This window comes from Leuciscus leuciscus, assembly GCF_965113295.1.
Source record: "Leuciscus leuciscus genome assembly, chromosome: 1".
Lineage (NCBI taxonomy): Eukaryota > Metazoa > Chordata > Actinopteri > Cypriniformes > Leuciscidae > Leuciscus > Leuciscus leuciscus.
The window spans coordinates 40,258,930-40,275,288 of record NC_138725.1 but is presented as its reverse complement, the minus strand read 5'-3'; the positions used below and the strand labels follow the sequence as shown (position 1 = coordinate 40,275,288).

At 36.9% G+C, this 16,359-nt stretch overlaps 2 protein-coding genes across 5 annotated transcripts; both read left to right on the top strand.

Annotated features, from left to right (window-relative positions):
• Positions 1–809: 809 nt before the first annotated feature.
• LOC309507153 (butyrophilin subfamily 1 member A1-like) lies at positions 810–10,293 on the top strand. Of its 4 annotated transcripts, none has more exons than XM_082181268.1 (9): positions 810–971; positions 1,389–1,462; positions 1,590–1,938; positions 2,034–2,303; positions 2,557–2,664; positions 6,693–6,944; positions 7,324–7,368; positions 7,628–7,654; positions 8,306–10,293. In XM_082181268.1, exons 3-9 carry the CDS (start codon positions 1,686–1,688, stop codon positions 8,830–8,832), a joined length of 1,482 nt encoding a protein of 493 aa, XP_082037394.1. In that variant the 5' UTR covers positions 810–971; positions 1,389–1,462; positions 1,590–1,685; the 3' UTR covers positions 8,833–10,293. The 4 variants fall into 4 exon arrangements, with proteins under 4 accessions (XP_082037394.1, XP_082037395.1, XP_082037392.1 ...); XM_082181266.1 differs by having other exon boundaries at positions 814–971; positions 1,585–1,938; XM_082181269.1 differs by lacking the exon at positions 2,034–2,303 and having other exon boundaries at positions 813–971; positions 1,585–1,938.
• Positions 10,294–13,374: 3,081 nt separating this feature from the next.
• LOC309507138 (uncharacterized protein) lies at positions 13,375–15,794 on the top strand. The gene is made up of 2 exons (XM_082181263.1): positions 13,375–14,614; positions 14,786–15,794. Exons 1-2 carry the CDS (start codon positions 13,744–13,746, stop codon positions 15,583–15,585), a joined length of 1,671 nt encoding a protein of 556 aa, XP_082037389.1. The 5' UTR covers positions 13,375–13,743; the 3' UTR covers positions 15,586–15,794.
• The last annotated feature ends 565 nt before the right edge of the window (positions 15,795–16,359 follow it).

Sequence of the window (16,359 nt, the reverse complement as noted above, 5' to 3'; positions counted from 1 at the left end):
ATTCCTCTGGTTTTTGAAGTATTTGAGGCCAAAAGTTATGAAGTGAGAAAGACCAATGAGAAAAAGCAAATACCATATGTTAGTACTGATAATAATTTTGGAAACTATTGTACATTAGCAGAGATATTAAAGATGCACACATTTTTATGTTGTGTTGTTAATGACGCCTAACGGCATGAATCATCGTCAGTGACATCATGCAACAACATTGTAGAAATGCTCTGTTATAGTCAGTCTTGATTTGTTGAAAATATAAACAATTAGTTCATTGATTTGAGTCATAGTGGGAGTGCATGATTTTAAAACAGATTTTTTCAATGAGAATTAAATGACTTAAGTTCATCTTTAAGTTTTTTTTTAATGTGATGAGAAAGAAAGACTGGCTCCAGCAAACGAGTGCAATAAATACACTTAACTTATGTAACGATTTGCAAACTGACTTTAGATCGATTCATTTTGATGAATGTCTAAAACTTTGTGATACTTTGTCTCCTTTGTTGTTCTATTATCTAAACTTATTTTATTTAAAATTTACATAAAATTTTAAATGAGATTTATATTATAATGAAGGTTTTGATGGTTTTTTGTTTTTTTCTGAATACATTTTATATGTGATAAACTGTCTTTTGAAATGTATTTCTGGTATATTGTCAGTAGTGGGGTCACAGTTCTCCCTATATTTGTGGATGCGTATTGTGTCATCATCCACATTCGTGTTCACATTTTCGTTTAATTCCATGTAACATGTCTGCCATATTTCAAATCTGAATAAAGTGAGGAATGTCAGTCTGTGTGCCAGAAGAAACTACAGCAGGTTTATCAGCCTGAATGATGGGAGGGACTGTGTCTGTTCAGGTGTTACAAGAGAAAGTGGAAATAAACCAGGAAGGATCTCCTTACGATCGTACTAAACTTTCATATGGACACAATTTATTAAGACACTCTTGAACACAGTGAATGTTGAGTTGAAGGTAAGTCATGGAAGAATCAGAAACACATTTACCTGAAGTCTGGCATGAGTGTGACTTGAGGACCATGTTAGCGTTCAACAGGTTTAATGCATGTAATACTTAATCTTGTAAATAAATGAAAGGTTTTTGAATCACAATTATAGATATATTTGCATTTTTGAAAATGAAATCATGATTCAACAACCTTCAACGTGTTTATATGTATTTATAAGTGGTACATGTAGATACACATTGTGTATTTATATCCTGTTTTGTCTTGATCCGGTTAAACCAGTTTTCTTTTAACAGAAAGTGATTGTAAATGTGTATCTCGCTTTTGGACAGAAAGTTAAGTGTAAGTATTATTATAAGGAAAAAAGCATGTATGCTGACACACTTTTCTGTAATGTTTTCTCTTTTTTCATATTTTATTTCTAGCATCTGTGTCTCAGAGATGAAGTTCATTTGTTTGACTCTCCTGCTTGTTAGTGGAATTACAGATTCAAGATCAGGTAATTTATTCATCATTGTGAATAATACTTTATACTTTTACACATCACTGTTCGTCTGGAACAACATTAGAGTAAAAACCTTTAGGATGTGTAACTCAGATCTGCTCTTTCTCTTGTAACAGAGCAGTATACAGTAGTGGGACCTGCAGATCCTGTATTTGCTGTTGCTGGTGAAGATGTGACTCTGCCCTGTTCAGTCAAACCCAACATCAGTGTTGTGGACATGAGAGTGGAGTGGTTTAGACTTGATCTGAAAGACTCACCACTAGTGCATCTCTATGAGGATCATGACGACAGAAACACAGATCAGATTCAGTCCTACAGAGGGAGAACAAAACTAATCCATCAAGAACTACAGAGAGGAAACGCATCACTCAAACTCTCAACAGTCCAAGACTCTGATGAAGGACTTTATAAGTGTTTTATTCAGTCTAAATCCTGGTATGATGACGCCACTATTGATGTCAGAGTTGAAGGTGAGGAAACCAGTGAGAACTAGCATGCTCTTTTCACTGAACAAACTAACTAAAAAAAGCCAGAATAACAACAGAATGTTCTTGTTGATCTGCAGCTGTAGGAAGTCCTCCAGTGATCACTGTAGATGGGTTTGATCATTCAGGAGGGCTTCATCTACAGTGTGAATCTGAAGGTTGGTATCCTGAACCTGATCTTGAGTGGCTGGACAGTGAAGGAGTCAGTTTGAGTTCAGAAACTACAGAGACACACAGAAACACAGACAGATTCAGTGTCAAACACACCATCATTGTATATCACAGTGGCAAGATTCACTGCAGAGTCAAACTGAGACATCACATGCTGGAGACACTGATGAACACCACAAGTAAGCACTGACACGTTTGTTACTCTCGGTTATGTTCTCATGATATTTTTGATGCAGTAAAAAGAATGAATGATTATCAGCTTATTTTGTGAAGCTAAAGGTAATGGCAGCATTATGTTTATAATACAGTTTTGTATCAACATTATTGATACAAATGTGTACAGGTATGTGTCATTCAGAAGTGAACATGTAAACACATCTGTAAAATATGTTTGATTTACACAATGTGCTTCTTTACTGTTTTGTTTTGCAGATAATAGGTTTATTTCTTGGAGGACGTCAGTCATCCTGATATCAGTTTTTGTTGTGCTCGTTGTGATTGCTGGAATACTGATAGCTGTGTTCGCTCATAAAAACAGAGGTAAAGATCTTGTTTTCTTGCTATTTTATGTTTTATGTAAATAAACATGGCAGATTGGGGATAGTTTACTATTTATGAACATCTGCATATCTTAAACACACACAGACATCAACAATCAGCGTATGAATCTCAACAATGGTGACAATCGATGTCGCAGTGCATGCTGGGTGCCAGCATAGTACAAAACTCCCAGCATGTATTGCAGCATGAATAAATTATACAGCTGAATGGTCTTGCCATTTTCTGTTTTTTTTTTTTCTTGTTGACTTTTTCTGTAGCGTGTTTTGTGATGTTCAGAGTATTATTATTTGTTTGATTGTCACCATTGTTGAGATTCATGGGCTGATTTTTGATGTCAGTTATATCTAAGTCTAAGTGATGTTACTGTAGTCTTACTGTAGTTTCACAGTGATGGTAATGTAAAGTTTAAGTGTGTTAATAATGTAAAGTTTAAGTGTATTAATAATGTAACACTTTGTTTGGACTGAACACTGGATGAGATCAAGAGACTCATCCAAAGTTCTTGTTTTCTTGTTATTTAATATGTTTTATGTAAATAAATATGGCAGCCTGGGGATAGTTTTTTACATGTTTTACTTAGATTTGCGTCGGGCACAAGAGTAATTTATCCCGCCGGTATAATAGCAACAGCGCCCAAGACCCGCCCACAAAGTTACTTGCGTTTCGCGCTTGATACTTGCGTTTCAGATCGTTAAAATAGGGCCCATAGACTCTTTCTGATGATAAATCAGCTATTCAGAGGTCCCCTTTTGACCTACTGAACATATTTCTGGCCAAAGAGCCCTAAAAGAATTACACTATACATTCAGATTGATATATTCGGATGTTATATCATCCTGACAAAAGTCCATATTTGACATACTGAATTTTTTTCTGGCCAAGGAGTACTTGAAACTTGACCTTTCCATAAATACTCGTTGACTCTTTCTGATGTTATGTCAGCCATACAAAAATCCATGTTGGACCCAAATATGCTCATGCACGGAATGTTGATGGATTTTGACAGTTTGACAAGGTTTTGTCAGTTTTGTGAAAAGATTGTTGGTTCAATTGCTCTGCTCATCTCTCTATTTTTACAGCGATTGATTCCTGCCGGTTCCATAATGAGACTGGCGCGGCCAGAGACATTTTGGGCGCTGCGGCATATTAAATATATTATAAATAGTTTTTCCGCGTGATAAATACAATGTGTGGCGAGAGGGCGTGACAAAAGACCGAAATGAGTAACTGTCACGTGACACTTGAGAGCCCTGACTGCACTGTAGCAGTTACTGTTACACTGTTTAACCTGCAAGCTACAGTAGCTAGCCTGCTAAAAACACCAAGCTTACATTAGCTACTTCTACTATTCCCCACCAATTCACAAGCACAAGAGAAAAAGTATTTTGTACTTACATTTAATACCCCTGGAACTCAATGGAAGTTGATTGAAGATTGCATAGTTGGTAGTGTTGTTATAACCAGTCAACTGAACCAATAATCTTTTCACAAAACTGACAAAACCTTGTCAAACTGTCAAAATCCATCAACATTCCATGCATGAGCTACTTTCTGACATTCTGACTGAAAGTGGGTGAATATCAAAATACATGATAGAAACATTTTGTTAAACCACTTACAAGTGTTATGTTGACAACACTCTTGAAACAATTACTTTTTATTACAACTGTACATGAATAAATAGGCCATTTGGCCCTGGACTAATATGCTTTTCTATTTGTCCATTCTATTGGCTCTACATATAGTAGTAATAGTATACTAAATCTATAATTTTTTTTTACATTTATTTAATAATTGTTTTATGTAAATAAATAAGGCAGCCTGGGGATAGTTTTTTACATGTTTTACTCATTTCTATTTCTGAACATCTGCATAACTTAGAGACAGACATCAACAATGAATCAAGAGACCACAAGATGATTATGTCATTATCAATACATAACAATCTGCATTCACTGATCACATTTTCTCTCTTTTCTGCCATAAAGTCCCTTATAAACACACAGTTAAAGCAGCCAGAGAAAAAATTATGTTAAAGTCAAGGGTCACGAGCTGAACTAAACATTTTCAATTAAAAGTCAAACCTCAGCTTTTTCTCAATAAGAGCTTCTGACATAGAATAAAGTAAAACTGGTTAGTAATAAATGTAATGATGTGTAATGGCTGGAAGTCAGTTGTAGTTCTTGTGTTTCTGCTCATCTCGTCTCTTTTCTGTTCTTGTTGTTTCTCTTTCCTTCAGTGATTCTGCTTGTTACAGCACTTTATTATCTCATTTACTCATCAATGTTCTGTTGGGATTTAAAGGGTTTCTGTTGTCTGAGTTTTGTGGGTCATTGTGTTTAAGAGTCTGTGCTTCAGTCCAGCAGAAGATCATGAAACACTGATGTTATTCTGCCTGTTGCTTTATTTAAACCAGTAACTGTGTAGTTGCTGACGCAGTGATAAGCTGTTTGCTAATTATATTAGTTCATATGTGTGCTGTTGTTAGCTAGCAGTTATCTGAAGAGAGTTGAGTTAAATTGATGTTTCTTGTTTTAATGTTTTTGTTTATTTTGGTTCACTTCACGGGAATATTTTAAGCAACAATTGTCTTACAGTAAAAACTGCTTTACTTTGCAGGAGAAGCTGCTGCCAGTTAATTGCTGCAAATTTACAGTGAAATGTTTTTACAGTAACGCTGATTATTTATTTATTTTTTTATTAAATGTTTCGTTGGTGGTCACAATTATGGTGATTATTGTTTGCTGTTGTTGAGCACTTGACCCTTGACTTTTTTTTTTTAATGAATTCTTTTCCCCCAATTGCAATAGTGTTGAATTGAGAACACACTGATAAAGTACAGTAGATCAGCAGATGTTTGTCTGCTTTACATTCAATTGCTTATTTATTATTTAAATTACAGCTTAAATCACTGTTTCAAAGCAAATGCAGTAGTAAAGAGGTCGAGACACTGTACTGTAAAAATGCTTTTTTTTTTTTTTTTTAGCTAAACCAGTTCAGCTGTGATAGAATGACAACTAATGCATTTACTCTCACACAATACGGAGATTCTCTGAAACAACGTCTTTTGTTCAATAAATTTAAACTGGTCATTTAGACACACTTAGACATCAACACTCATCATACAAACCTCAACCATGATGACAATCAACAAGATACTCAGATAAACAGATCAACTCCAAACATCACAAAACAAGCTGCTAAAATTCATGTCACAATGCATGCTGGGATCCATGGATGAGTTTTGATTGGTGCACCCAGAATGCACTGCAGCATGAAGCTTTCTGTTCATTGTCACCATTGTTGAGATTTATATGTTTATTTGTTAGATGTGTGAGTCTAAATGATACAGTAGTTTTCAATAGAAGAAATCAACATAGAGCTCAGTCTCTGTTAAATCTCAGAAACAGCTTTTATACACTTGTGGAAAGTGAATGTGGTTAGTGTTTGTGGAGTTGTTTTTGATCTTCAGAGATTTAATTGATTTTATTTTATTTTATTTGTAGTTTGTATGTTTCAATGGCTGACATCAGATTGCTTATTATTTGCTGTAGAAAAGAATTTAAATGGTAAAAAAAAAAGTTGTCAACTGAAACATTTGAAATAAAATAATTATGTATATGGTTGAACTAAGAAAATAAGCCAAATAAGGTCAATTGGACATGAACTTTGTTATAGAAAACTTAAAAAGTAAGTTCTCTTTACTTAGTTATTTACAAATACTTTCATAGTTATTTATAAACAAAAGTTCATATAACAAAAATTTGGGGGTTGAAAATACTAAGTAAATCCAGCTTAACTGAGTCCATGTAAAAAGAAGTTCAGTAAAGTGTTGACAGTGTAAGACAGATATTGGCATCGTGTTCATTGATGATGTGAAGTTCTGAGGAAAATGTCTTTGTCTCAAACACTATGAAAGTATGTAATAATACTATAAAATATATGTATGTATATCAGCTATATATTTAATGCTGTTTTCTCTTCTTTATATCCTGAATTTTCTTCAGCAATCGATCAACTACAGGATGAGCACAGGACACTACAGGATGAGCACTGGACACTACAGGATGAGCACTGGACACTACAGGATGAGCACAGCACACTACAGAATAAGCACAGCACACTACAGGATGAGAAGAGGACACTACAGAATAAGCACAGGACACTACAGGATGAGAAGAGGACACTACAGAATAAGCACAGGACACTACAGGATGAGAAGAGCCGAATACAGGATGAGAAGAGCCGAATACAACATGGTGAATCTGTCTTTATTAAGTTATTAATTAATTGTTCATTTAAAGTCTGTTTACAGCCATAAAATATCTACTTAACAGACTGTGTATTTATTTAGTTTGTGTATATCTTGTTTCCTATAAATGGTTATCAGTTGTTTATAATGTATATTTATTCATTCACTGATGTACTTGTGTGATATTAACACAGCCTATAACACAACTAATGATTGTAACTTGTTTGTAATTTCAATGTCAACTCATCTTTATTTATATAGTGCTTTTTACAATACAGATTGTGTCACAGCAGCTTTACAGAGATAACAGGAAAATAATGCAGTAAAGTTTGATTCTGCTGTACAGATCTAATGTTATTTTCTCCTCTATTTCTGATTTTCTTTAGAACGTGATACACTTTTACAAAGTCAGGAGATTATTCTACCAAAAGGTGAATTTGTTTATTTGCCTTTATTAAAATATGAATTACTTTTGAATTATTTTGCAAAACACTGAATTAATACAGTACATTTATATGTCTATACTATTCATTATATTTTATTATAGGATATACAGTATAAACTGTGGAAAGTCTTCTAGGATTTTGTTGCTCTTCAAGCTGTGATTAAAATGATTGATCTCATTATTGATCTAAAGATGAATTCTGTTATGAACCCTTTATAACTTCATACTTTCTGTTTCATAATTAGCTGTCGCACATTTAAGAACACACACAGGTGAGTAAAATCTATTCATAAGTATTTATTTTAAATTCATCATCATGTCAAACATTTATTTATTATTATTATTGTTTGTTTTTGAGTGTTTGGTATAATGCACTGCATAAATGCAATCAAATGATTCATATACTAAATGATCAAGGATGATATCCTTACTATTCTTGCATAAGAATTTTGGGTAACACGTTATTTTACAGCATTCTCGTTACATATGTTACATGTAGGCTACTTACCATAGTAGCAACAACCTAACAACCACCCAGAATACCCTAGCAACTGCATAGCAACACCCAGACAAATGCCTAGCAACCATCCGCAAAAATACCAAAATACCCTAGCAACCTAGCAAGCCAAAATACCAAAATACCCTAGCAACCACCCAGAACACGCTAGCAACCTCATAGCAAAACCCCAGAACACCCGATAGCAACTTAAAGCTTTTTAAACTACTTCAGACTTTCTGTTCAGGTTATCTCAATCCAACTTCAACGTTTGCTTACAAACATTTAAATCTAGTTTACAATTAATGCAATATTTTTATTATTTATTATCTTGTTCTAAAGTTACCATGATTCCTAATTATAAAATATAATTCTTTATTTTATTATATGCTCATCTGTAAAGCAGACTTTTCAATATTTTCTGCAGTGAATGTGACTCTGGATGCTGATACGGCTCATCCACGTCTCATCGTGTCTCATGATGGGAAACAAGTGGAATATGGAAACAGACTGAACACAGTGGATGAGGGAAAACACAGGTTTGATTATTATCTTGGTGTTCTCGGGAAGGACGGATTCTCCTCAGGGTGTTTTTACTTTGAGGTGCAGGTGAAGAATCAAACTGAGTGGGATTTAGGAATGGCCAGAGAATCCAGTAACAGGAGCGGGATCAGTCTGAGTTCTGATAATGGATACTGGACTGTGGGACGGATGAATGAGAGTTATTGGGCTTGTGACCCTTCACCTGTCTCTCTTTCTCTGAGAGTGAAGCCTCAGAGGATCGGGGTGTTTGTGGATTATGATCAGGGTCTCGTCTTCTTTTATGATGTGAAGTCCATGTCTCATATCTACTCTTACACTGGTCAGTCTTTTAATGAGAAACTCTATCCATATGTTGGTTTGGGGGGATGGTGGAATGAAAACTCCACACCACTGATTATCTGTGATGATTAATAATGACTTCAGTGAATGAATTTACATGATCAAGTGAAATAAAAGGAAATACAATACAATAAGTGTAACAGCCACAAATATGAACTATTATTCATAAATGTGGACACAGAAGTGTGTGTGAGGGGTTCATCTGATCACTGATCACTGTTCTCCATCAGCACCTCCTCATCTCCACTAGATAGTGAATGAAAGTCATCATGAAGTGCTGATCGCACAGTTCACTGTTTCTCCCTCAATAGTGTTTGGTGTTTGTTGATGAATGTCCAGATTGAGTAAAGCTGGAATCAAAGAACAAGATCAAATATAAGACATTTTCATGTGCACTGTTAGAAAAATCTGTAGAAATTACAGTATTATTGGCAGCTACTTGCCAGTAACTTACTGTAGATTTAAATTGATGTTATTTACTGGCAACAATTTGTTCAAAATTAAATGAACATTAAACATTAACAAGTCTTTATCTTTACAGAATAAAACTAAAATAACAGCCTCATGCAAAGCATTCTGGGAACCAAAATCTGAAGGAAAAAAAACAGAAAAAGGTTGATGAAGATTTCTGGTTTAAAGATAAAGACTTGTTAATGTTTAATGTTCATTTAATTTTGAACAAATTGTTGCCAGTAAATAACATCAATTTAAATCTACAGTAAGTTACTGGCAAACAGCTGCATAACTACAGCAAATTTTTTACAGTGTGTGTAACGTTTTGCTCACGGTATCATTCCCACAATGCCATTTGTGTTATTCAGTTTTCATGACTTATATGTGGATAGTGTAAAGAATTAGTAGAGTCCAAACTTCTGATCCGACACAGATGAATAGATGAGTTTAAGTTTATTCATGTATTCATATATTCTTAAGTAATCGCTTGTATTCTTCATTTTCATTCTTTTATTATAAGGATGAATATCGTTCACCCAAAAAAAACATTTTCATGTCTTTCCAACCCTGTTTTTATTGTTCTATTAAACTAAATATTGAGATGTTATCAGTCTGAGCCATTGTATACACAGTTGATGTTTACTGTCAAGCTCTTGAAGGACTAAATGAGTCTCATAATAATGTGTTCTGAGTTAATAATGTCTGTAGTGGACGGATATCACAGGATTCACACTCATGTACGGTGTTGATGATGCAATTTTTTTTATTGTTCTTATAAACAATAAGTTATTTTTATTGTATTTTTTTAAATCCTTATTTTTTGAAAGATGAAGAAGATCAAGTACTAAATCAAGAAGGGATGTTTTATTCTGAGTTTCTAGATTTCCATAAATTCCAGTGACACCAGGAGAGTTTATATTGTGGGATGTGATTCCCACAGGAGTCTTGGCGTTATTCAGAACCAAACCAGTATTGCCTCTTTCTTCCTTTGATTTATTTTTATACTGCAATTGGGAAACTTTGTTTTGCCCCCGGAGTCTTAAATGTTAATACAACTATTTGTTCATTATTTCAAAAACACATTGTCTCCAGGCCAAACTGTATTGTTTATTGGAATAGACGGGTTAAAGGTTTGTTATGGAAGATGTTATGTAAAAATGTATCTTTTCTTTGTATTTTATTTTCAATGATTTAACAAATGAAATGCCATACATTTATTTGACTGTATTTTGTGTTTCTTTTTATAATGTTGATACAGCTGAAGGGTGTGTGTGAGACTTCAGAGGTGAGAAGATTCCCGGGCTGGGGAGGGGTTAGGGGAGGGGTTAGGGGAGGGGTTAGGGGAGCCACAGGGGTTCCTCTGTTTCTTTTGTTTGGTGGGCTGTGAGAGATAGCTTCGAGGAGAACATTATAAAACTGCCAGCCCGGCAACTCTGAAATGTCTCACTCCGCCTGCAGCTGGACTGTGGATGGACTGGGAACTATTCTTGCAAGAATAAATATATTTTAAGGACAATTTGAATCCTGATGTCTCTTATGCTGTGATGCTGTTTTGTTAGTTATTGTTTTTGCCACAACAAAGACCATCTGGACTTTACCAAACAAATATTTATTGGTATAATTATGGAAATTATGGGGCGGCAGTGGCTCAGTGGTTCATGTAGATTGTCTACAAACCGGAAGGTTGGTGGTTCAATCCCCGGTTCCACCTGACCAAGTGTCGAGGTGTCCTTGAGCAAGACACCTAACCCCAGCTGCTCCCGACGAGCTGGATCGCCTTGCATGGCTGACACCGCCGTCGGTGTATGAATGAGTGAGTGAATGGGTGAATGTGAGGCAATATTGTAAAGCGCTTTGGTGGCCATTGGGTCTGTGAAAGCGCTATATAAATGCAGTCCATTTACCATTTACCAAATAACTTTCAACATCGTACACAGGCACTACCCAGTAGTTTTTGTTCAATTTAAAAAGGATATTGATCTGAACTATTCTATTTGCAATACATTTGCTGAAACCTTGTTTCATTTATTTTGGCATTGCACCCATGTAAGAAGATTTTGGAAAGATTTGTCTAGATTTATAATTGGCAACATTGACCCCACTTTTACTAATATCCCTGAAACACTGTCCTTATTTACTAATAAAATAAAAGGAAAGAATACTATATCATAAATACATTTTTGCTAAATTCAATGTACATAAATGTAAGTAGGCTACAGTGAAACCCAACCTTTGTTTTTAGTTCTCGGAAAAAATCATATATATAAAGACTATTTTTCATTCACACAATAAGAAAACACTTAAAACTGTTTCTGTTTGTGAATCCTTTGATATATTTATATGTTCAGCCTCCCCCTGGCTGTCTGTTTTTCTATGTGTATATATGTATTATTGTAGTTCTGACTGTACATTAGGGATGGGAAAATGAAGCCTCAGGCTTTCCCCTGAATGTTTCGGGAAAAGATTCGAAGCTTCAAGATTGTCGGAAACAGCGCCATCTTGTGGCGGTCAAATGTATTGCAGCCGTGTTTATGAGCAACGCCGTTGTTTTATCCATTAAGCACAAATAAAAGCCTGACAACGCTAAATGTTCAGTTTTATGATAATATAATTCACATATTAAAGTGTAGCAATAAAATAAATGTAACAATTATATTAATAGGCTACTAATTATAAAACTACCAGAGTTGCTTGATGCAAGTTGGTCTAATTATTTTATGGTTTCTATGCGGTTTATGTGTCAGAATATATGATCATGTAACATAGGCTATATATATATACAGTACCAGTCAAAAGTTTGGAAACGTTACTATTTTTAATGTTTTTGAAAGAAGTCTCTTATGCTCATCAAGCCTGCAGTTAAAAAAAACAAAAAACAAAAACAAAAAAACAGTAATATTATGAAATATTATTACAATTTAAAATAATGGTTCTCTTTTTTAATATACTTTAAAATGTAATTTATTTTTGTGATGCAAAGCTGAATTTTCATCAGCAAGTACTCCAGTCTTTGGTGTCTTATGATCCTTCAGAAATCATTCTAATATGCTGATTTATGATCAATGTTGGAAACAGTTGTGCTGCTTAATATTTTTTTTATAACCTGAGATACTTTTTTCAGGATTATTTGATGAATAAAAAGTTAAAAGAACTGTATTTATTTAGAATAGAAATCTTTTGTAACAATATACACTACCGTTCAAAAGTTTGGGAACAATAACTATTTTTTTAAAAGAAATTAGTACTTTAATTCAACAAGGAGGCGTTAAATTGATAAAAAGTGATGGTAACGATTTATATTGTTAGAAATGTTTTTATTTTGAATAAATGCTGTTTTAATGAATAAATGCTGTTAACGTTTTACTCATCAATGAATCCTGAAAAAAGTATTCCAAAAAAATATATTAAACAGCAGAACTGTTTCCATCATTGATAATAACTGAGTATTAAATCATCATATTAGAATGATTTCTGAAGGATCATAAGACACCAAAGACTGGAGTACTTGCTGATGACCAGCGGGCAGCATACTAGAGGCACGCAGCTCGCAAGTGGTTTTCTCTAGAATACCTTGTTCTCCTGATATTTCAGTGCTATATTTTAGTCAAGTCAGCAGTCAATAAAGCTGACTTCATTCCAGCCTTTGCATCTCATTCTACTCTTAGTATCTTGGGGCTGACTGAGACCTGGATTCGTCCAGAAGACTCAGCAACCCCTGCTGCTCTCTCTAGCAATTTCTCCTTCTCCCACTCCCCTCGCCAGTCTGGGAGAGGTGGGGGTACAGGGCTTCTCGTTTCTAACAATTGCAAATACTCCACGCTCTCTTCTCTATGCAACAACAACTCATTTGAATATCATGCTATTACACTTACAACTCCCATTAAAATCCATATTGTAGTCATTTATCGCCCCCCAGGTCAGCTGGGTAACTTTGTAGATGAGCTGGATGTGCTGCTGTCCACTTTCCCTGAGGACGGCACCCCACTACTAGTCTTCGGTGACTTCAACATTCATCTCGAAAAGCCACATGCAACAGACTTCACCTCTCTCCTAGACTCCTTCGATCTCAAACGACTCATCACCACAGCTACTCACAAATCAGGCAACCAACTGGACCTGGTTTACACATGCAACTGCACCACAGAAAACATCCTGGTGACACCTCTCCACGTTTCAGATCATTTCCTCATTACTTTCAGTCTACAACTCTCTACCCCTGCACCACCACCCCCACCACCAGTCACTTTCAGACGAAACCTGCGCTCACTTTCCCCCTCCCATCTTTCCTCTGCCGTATCATCCTCTCTTCCCCCACCCTCACAATTCTCATCTCTGGATGTGAATACCGCAACGGACACCTTATGCTCCACTCTAATCTCTTCTCTAGACATTATCTGCCCTCTCTCCTCCAGGCCAGCACGCGCTACTCCCTCTAACCCCTGGTTATCTGAGGTTCTTCGGGAACACCGGACCGAACTCAGGGCAGCGGAGAGGAAATGGCACAAATCAAAAGACGCATCTGACCTGAGTATGTATCAATCTCTCCTCTCCTCCTTTTCTGTTGATGTTCATGCTGCAAAATCTTCATACTTCCACAACAAGATCAACAGCTCCTCCAACACACGATTACTCTTCAAGACATTCAACTCTCTCCTCTGTCCACCTCCACCACCACCCGCCTCCTCCTTAACTGCTGACGATTTTGCGCACTTCTTCACCAACAAAACAACAGCTATCAGCAGTCAGTTCTCAGCTCCACACACACAGGAACCCAGACCGACCCCTTCCACAGCCAATACCCCTCTGTCCTCCTTTTCTTCGCTAACCGAGGAAGAAGTATCTACACTTCTCCTCTCCAGTCACCCTACCACCTGCCCGCTTGACCCCATCCCCTCACACCTTCTACAAGCCATCTCTCCCACACTTCTACCATCACTCACACACATCATCAACTCATCCCTCCATACTGGCACCTTCCCTACAGCATTCAAGCAGGCTCGGGTTACTCCACTGCTCAAAAAACCCACGCTAAACACATCATTTGTAGAGAATTACAGACCTATCTCTCTCCTACCATTCATTGCGAAGACACTTGAAAGAGCTGTCTTCAACCAACTAACATCCTTCTTGTCTCTAAACAACCAGCTGGATGTCAACCAATCTGGCTTCAAGAAAGGACATTCAACTGAGACTGCATTACTGTCAGTCACAGAAGCCCTACGGATCGCAAAAGCTGCTTCTAAATCTTCAGTCCTCATTCTCCTGGATCTGTCTGCTGCCTTCGACACGGTGAATCATCAGATCCTTATGTCCACCCTCTCATCACTGGGCATCACAGGAACTTCACTCCACTGGTTTGAGTCCTATCTCACAGGTAGGTCCTTCAAGGTCGCATGGAGAGGTGAGGTATCCAGAGCACATCAGCTGACCACAGGTGTTCCCCAGGGTTCAGTTCTTGGTCCCCTCCTCTTCTCCATCTACACTACATCACTGGGACACATCATACAGGCACACGGTTTTTCCTACCACTGCTATGCTGATGACACACAGCTCTTCCTCTCCTTTCAACCAGATGATCCCACAGTAGCTGCACGGGTCTCAAGCTGTCTGGCGGACATCTCCACATGGATGAAGGAACATCACCTGCAGCTCAACCTGGCAAAGACTGAGCTTCTCGTCCTCCCTGCCAATCCGTCTCTACAGCACGACTTCACCATCCAGCTAGAGTCATCATTAATCACCCCATCAAGATCGGTCAGAAATCTTGGAGTAACGTTTGATGACCAGCTGACCTTCACAGATCACATTTCAAAGACAGCTCGATCATGCAGGTTTGCACTGCACAACATCAGGAAAATCAGGCCTTTCCTAACTGAGCATGCAACACAACTTATCGTCCAGGCCCTGGTCATCTCTAGGCTTGACTACTGCAATGCTCTTCTGGCTGGACTTCCAGCATGTGCAACCAAACCCCTACAGATGATCCAGAATGCTGCAGCTCGTCTTGTCTTCAACGAGCCCAAGAGGGCCCACGTCACTCCTCTGTTCATCTCTCTGCACTGGCTACCTCTCGCTGCTCGCATCAAGTTCAAGGCACTGACGCTTGCTTACAGAACTATCACAGGCTCAGCTCCCTCCTACTTTCACTCACTCCTACGAGTCTACATCCCTACCAGACACCTACGATCGGTCAACGAGCGACGTCTCGTGGTTCCATCACAGAAAGCCACAAAATCACTTTCCAGAACATTCTCATTCACAGTTCCATGCTGGTGGAACGCTCTCCCCACCCTCATCCGGAATGCAGAATCCCTGACAACATTCAAAAGACAGCTGAAAACCAATCTCTTCCGTGAGCACTTAACCTTATAGAAAAAAAAAAAAAAAAAATTCCTTTCCCTTTGAAACATCACTTATCAGGCTTATGCTACTCTGAATAATACCTGAACTTCGTATTTTGAGCACTTCTTGCGTTGTTGTTGCTTTTGCCTCTTTATGATGACTCGCTGAATTTTGTCCTAATTTGTAAGTCGCTTTGGACAAAGGCGTCTGCTAAATGACTAAATGTAAATGTAAAAAATGAAAATTCAGCTTTGCATCACAAAAATAAATTACATTTTAAAATATATTAAAAAAGAGAACCATTATTTTAAATTGTAATAATATTTCATAATATTACTGTTTTTTGTTTTGTTTTTTAACTGCAGGCTTGATGAGCATAAGATACTTCTTTCAAAAACATTAAAAATAGTAATGTTTCCAAACTTTTGACTGGTATATATATATATATATATATATATTTTTTAAATGATAGTAAATGGACTTAAACTTCCAAAAACCTGTAGATAGTAGTGGACTGGGTTCAAGCATTCCGACACGCAAAGTGAAGCATTTCACGTGACTGGAAAGAAAGTGAGGCTTCAGGCTTGTTCGACTTGAACCGGCGCTGCACAAACCGATGGGTGAGTGAATATCAAAATACCGCGAGAGCGACTAGAGAGCAGATAAGCTCCTTATTGCTCTCGCGGACGCGGTACTTTGATGTCATAAACCGATCGGTCTGTGCAGCGCCGGTTCAAGTCGAACAAGCCTATCGTTTTTCGTTGATCACGTGTTTCTCTGAAAACAAGACGTGCTCCAGCACGA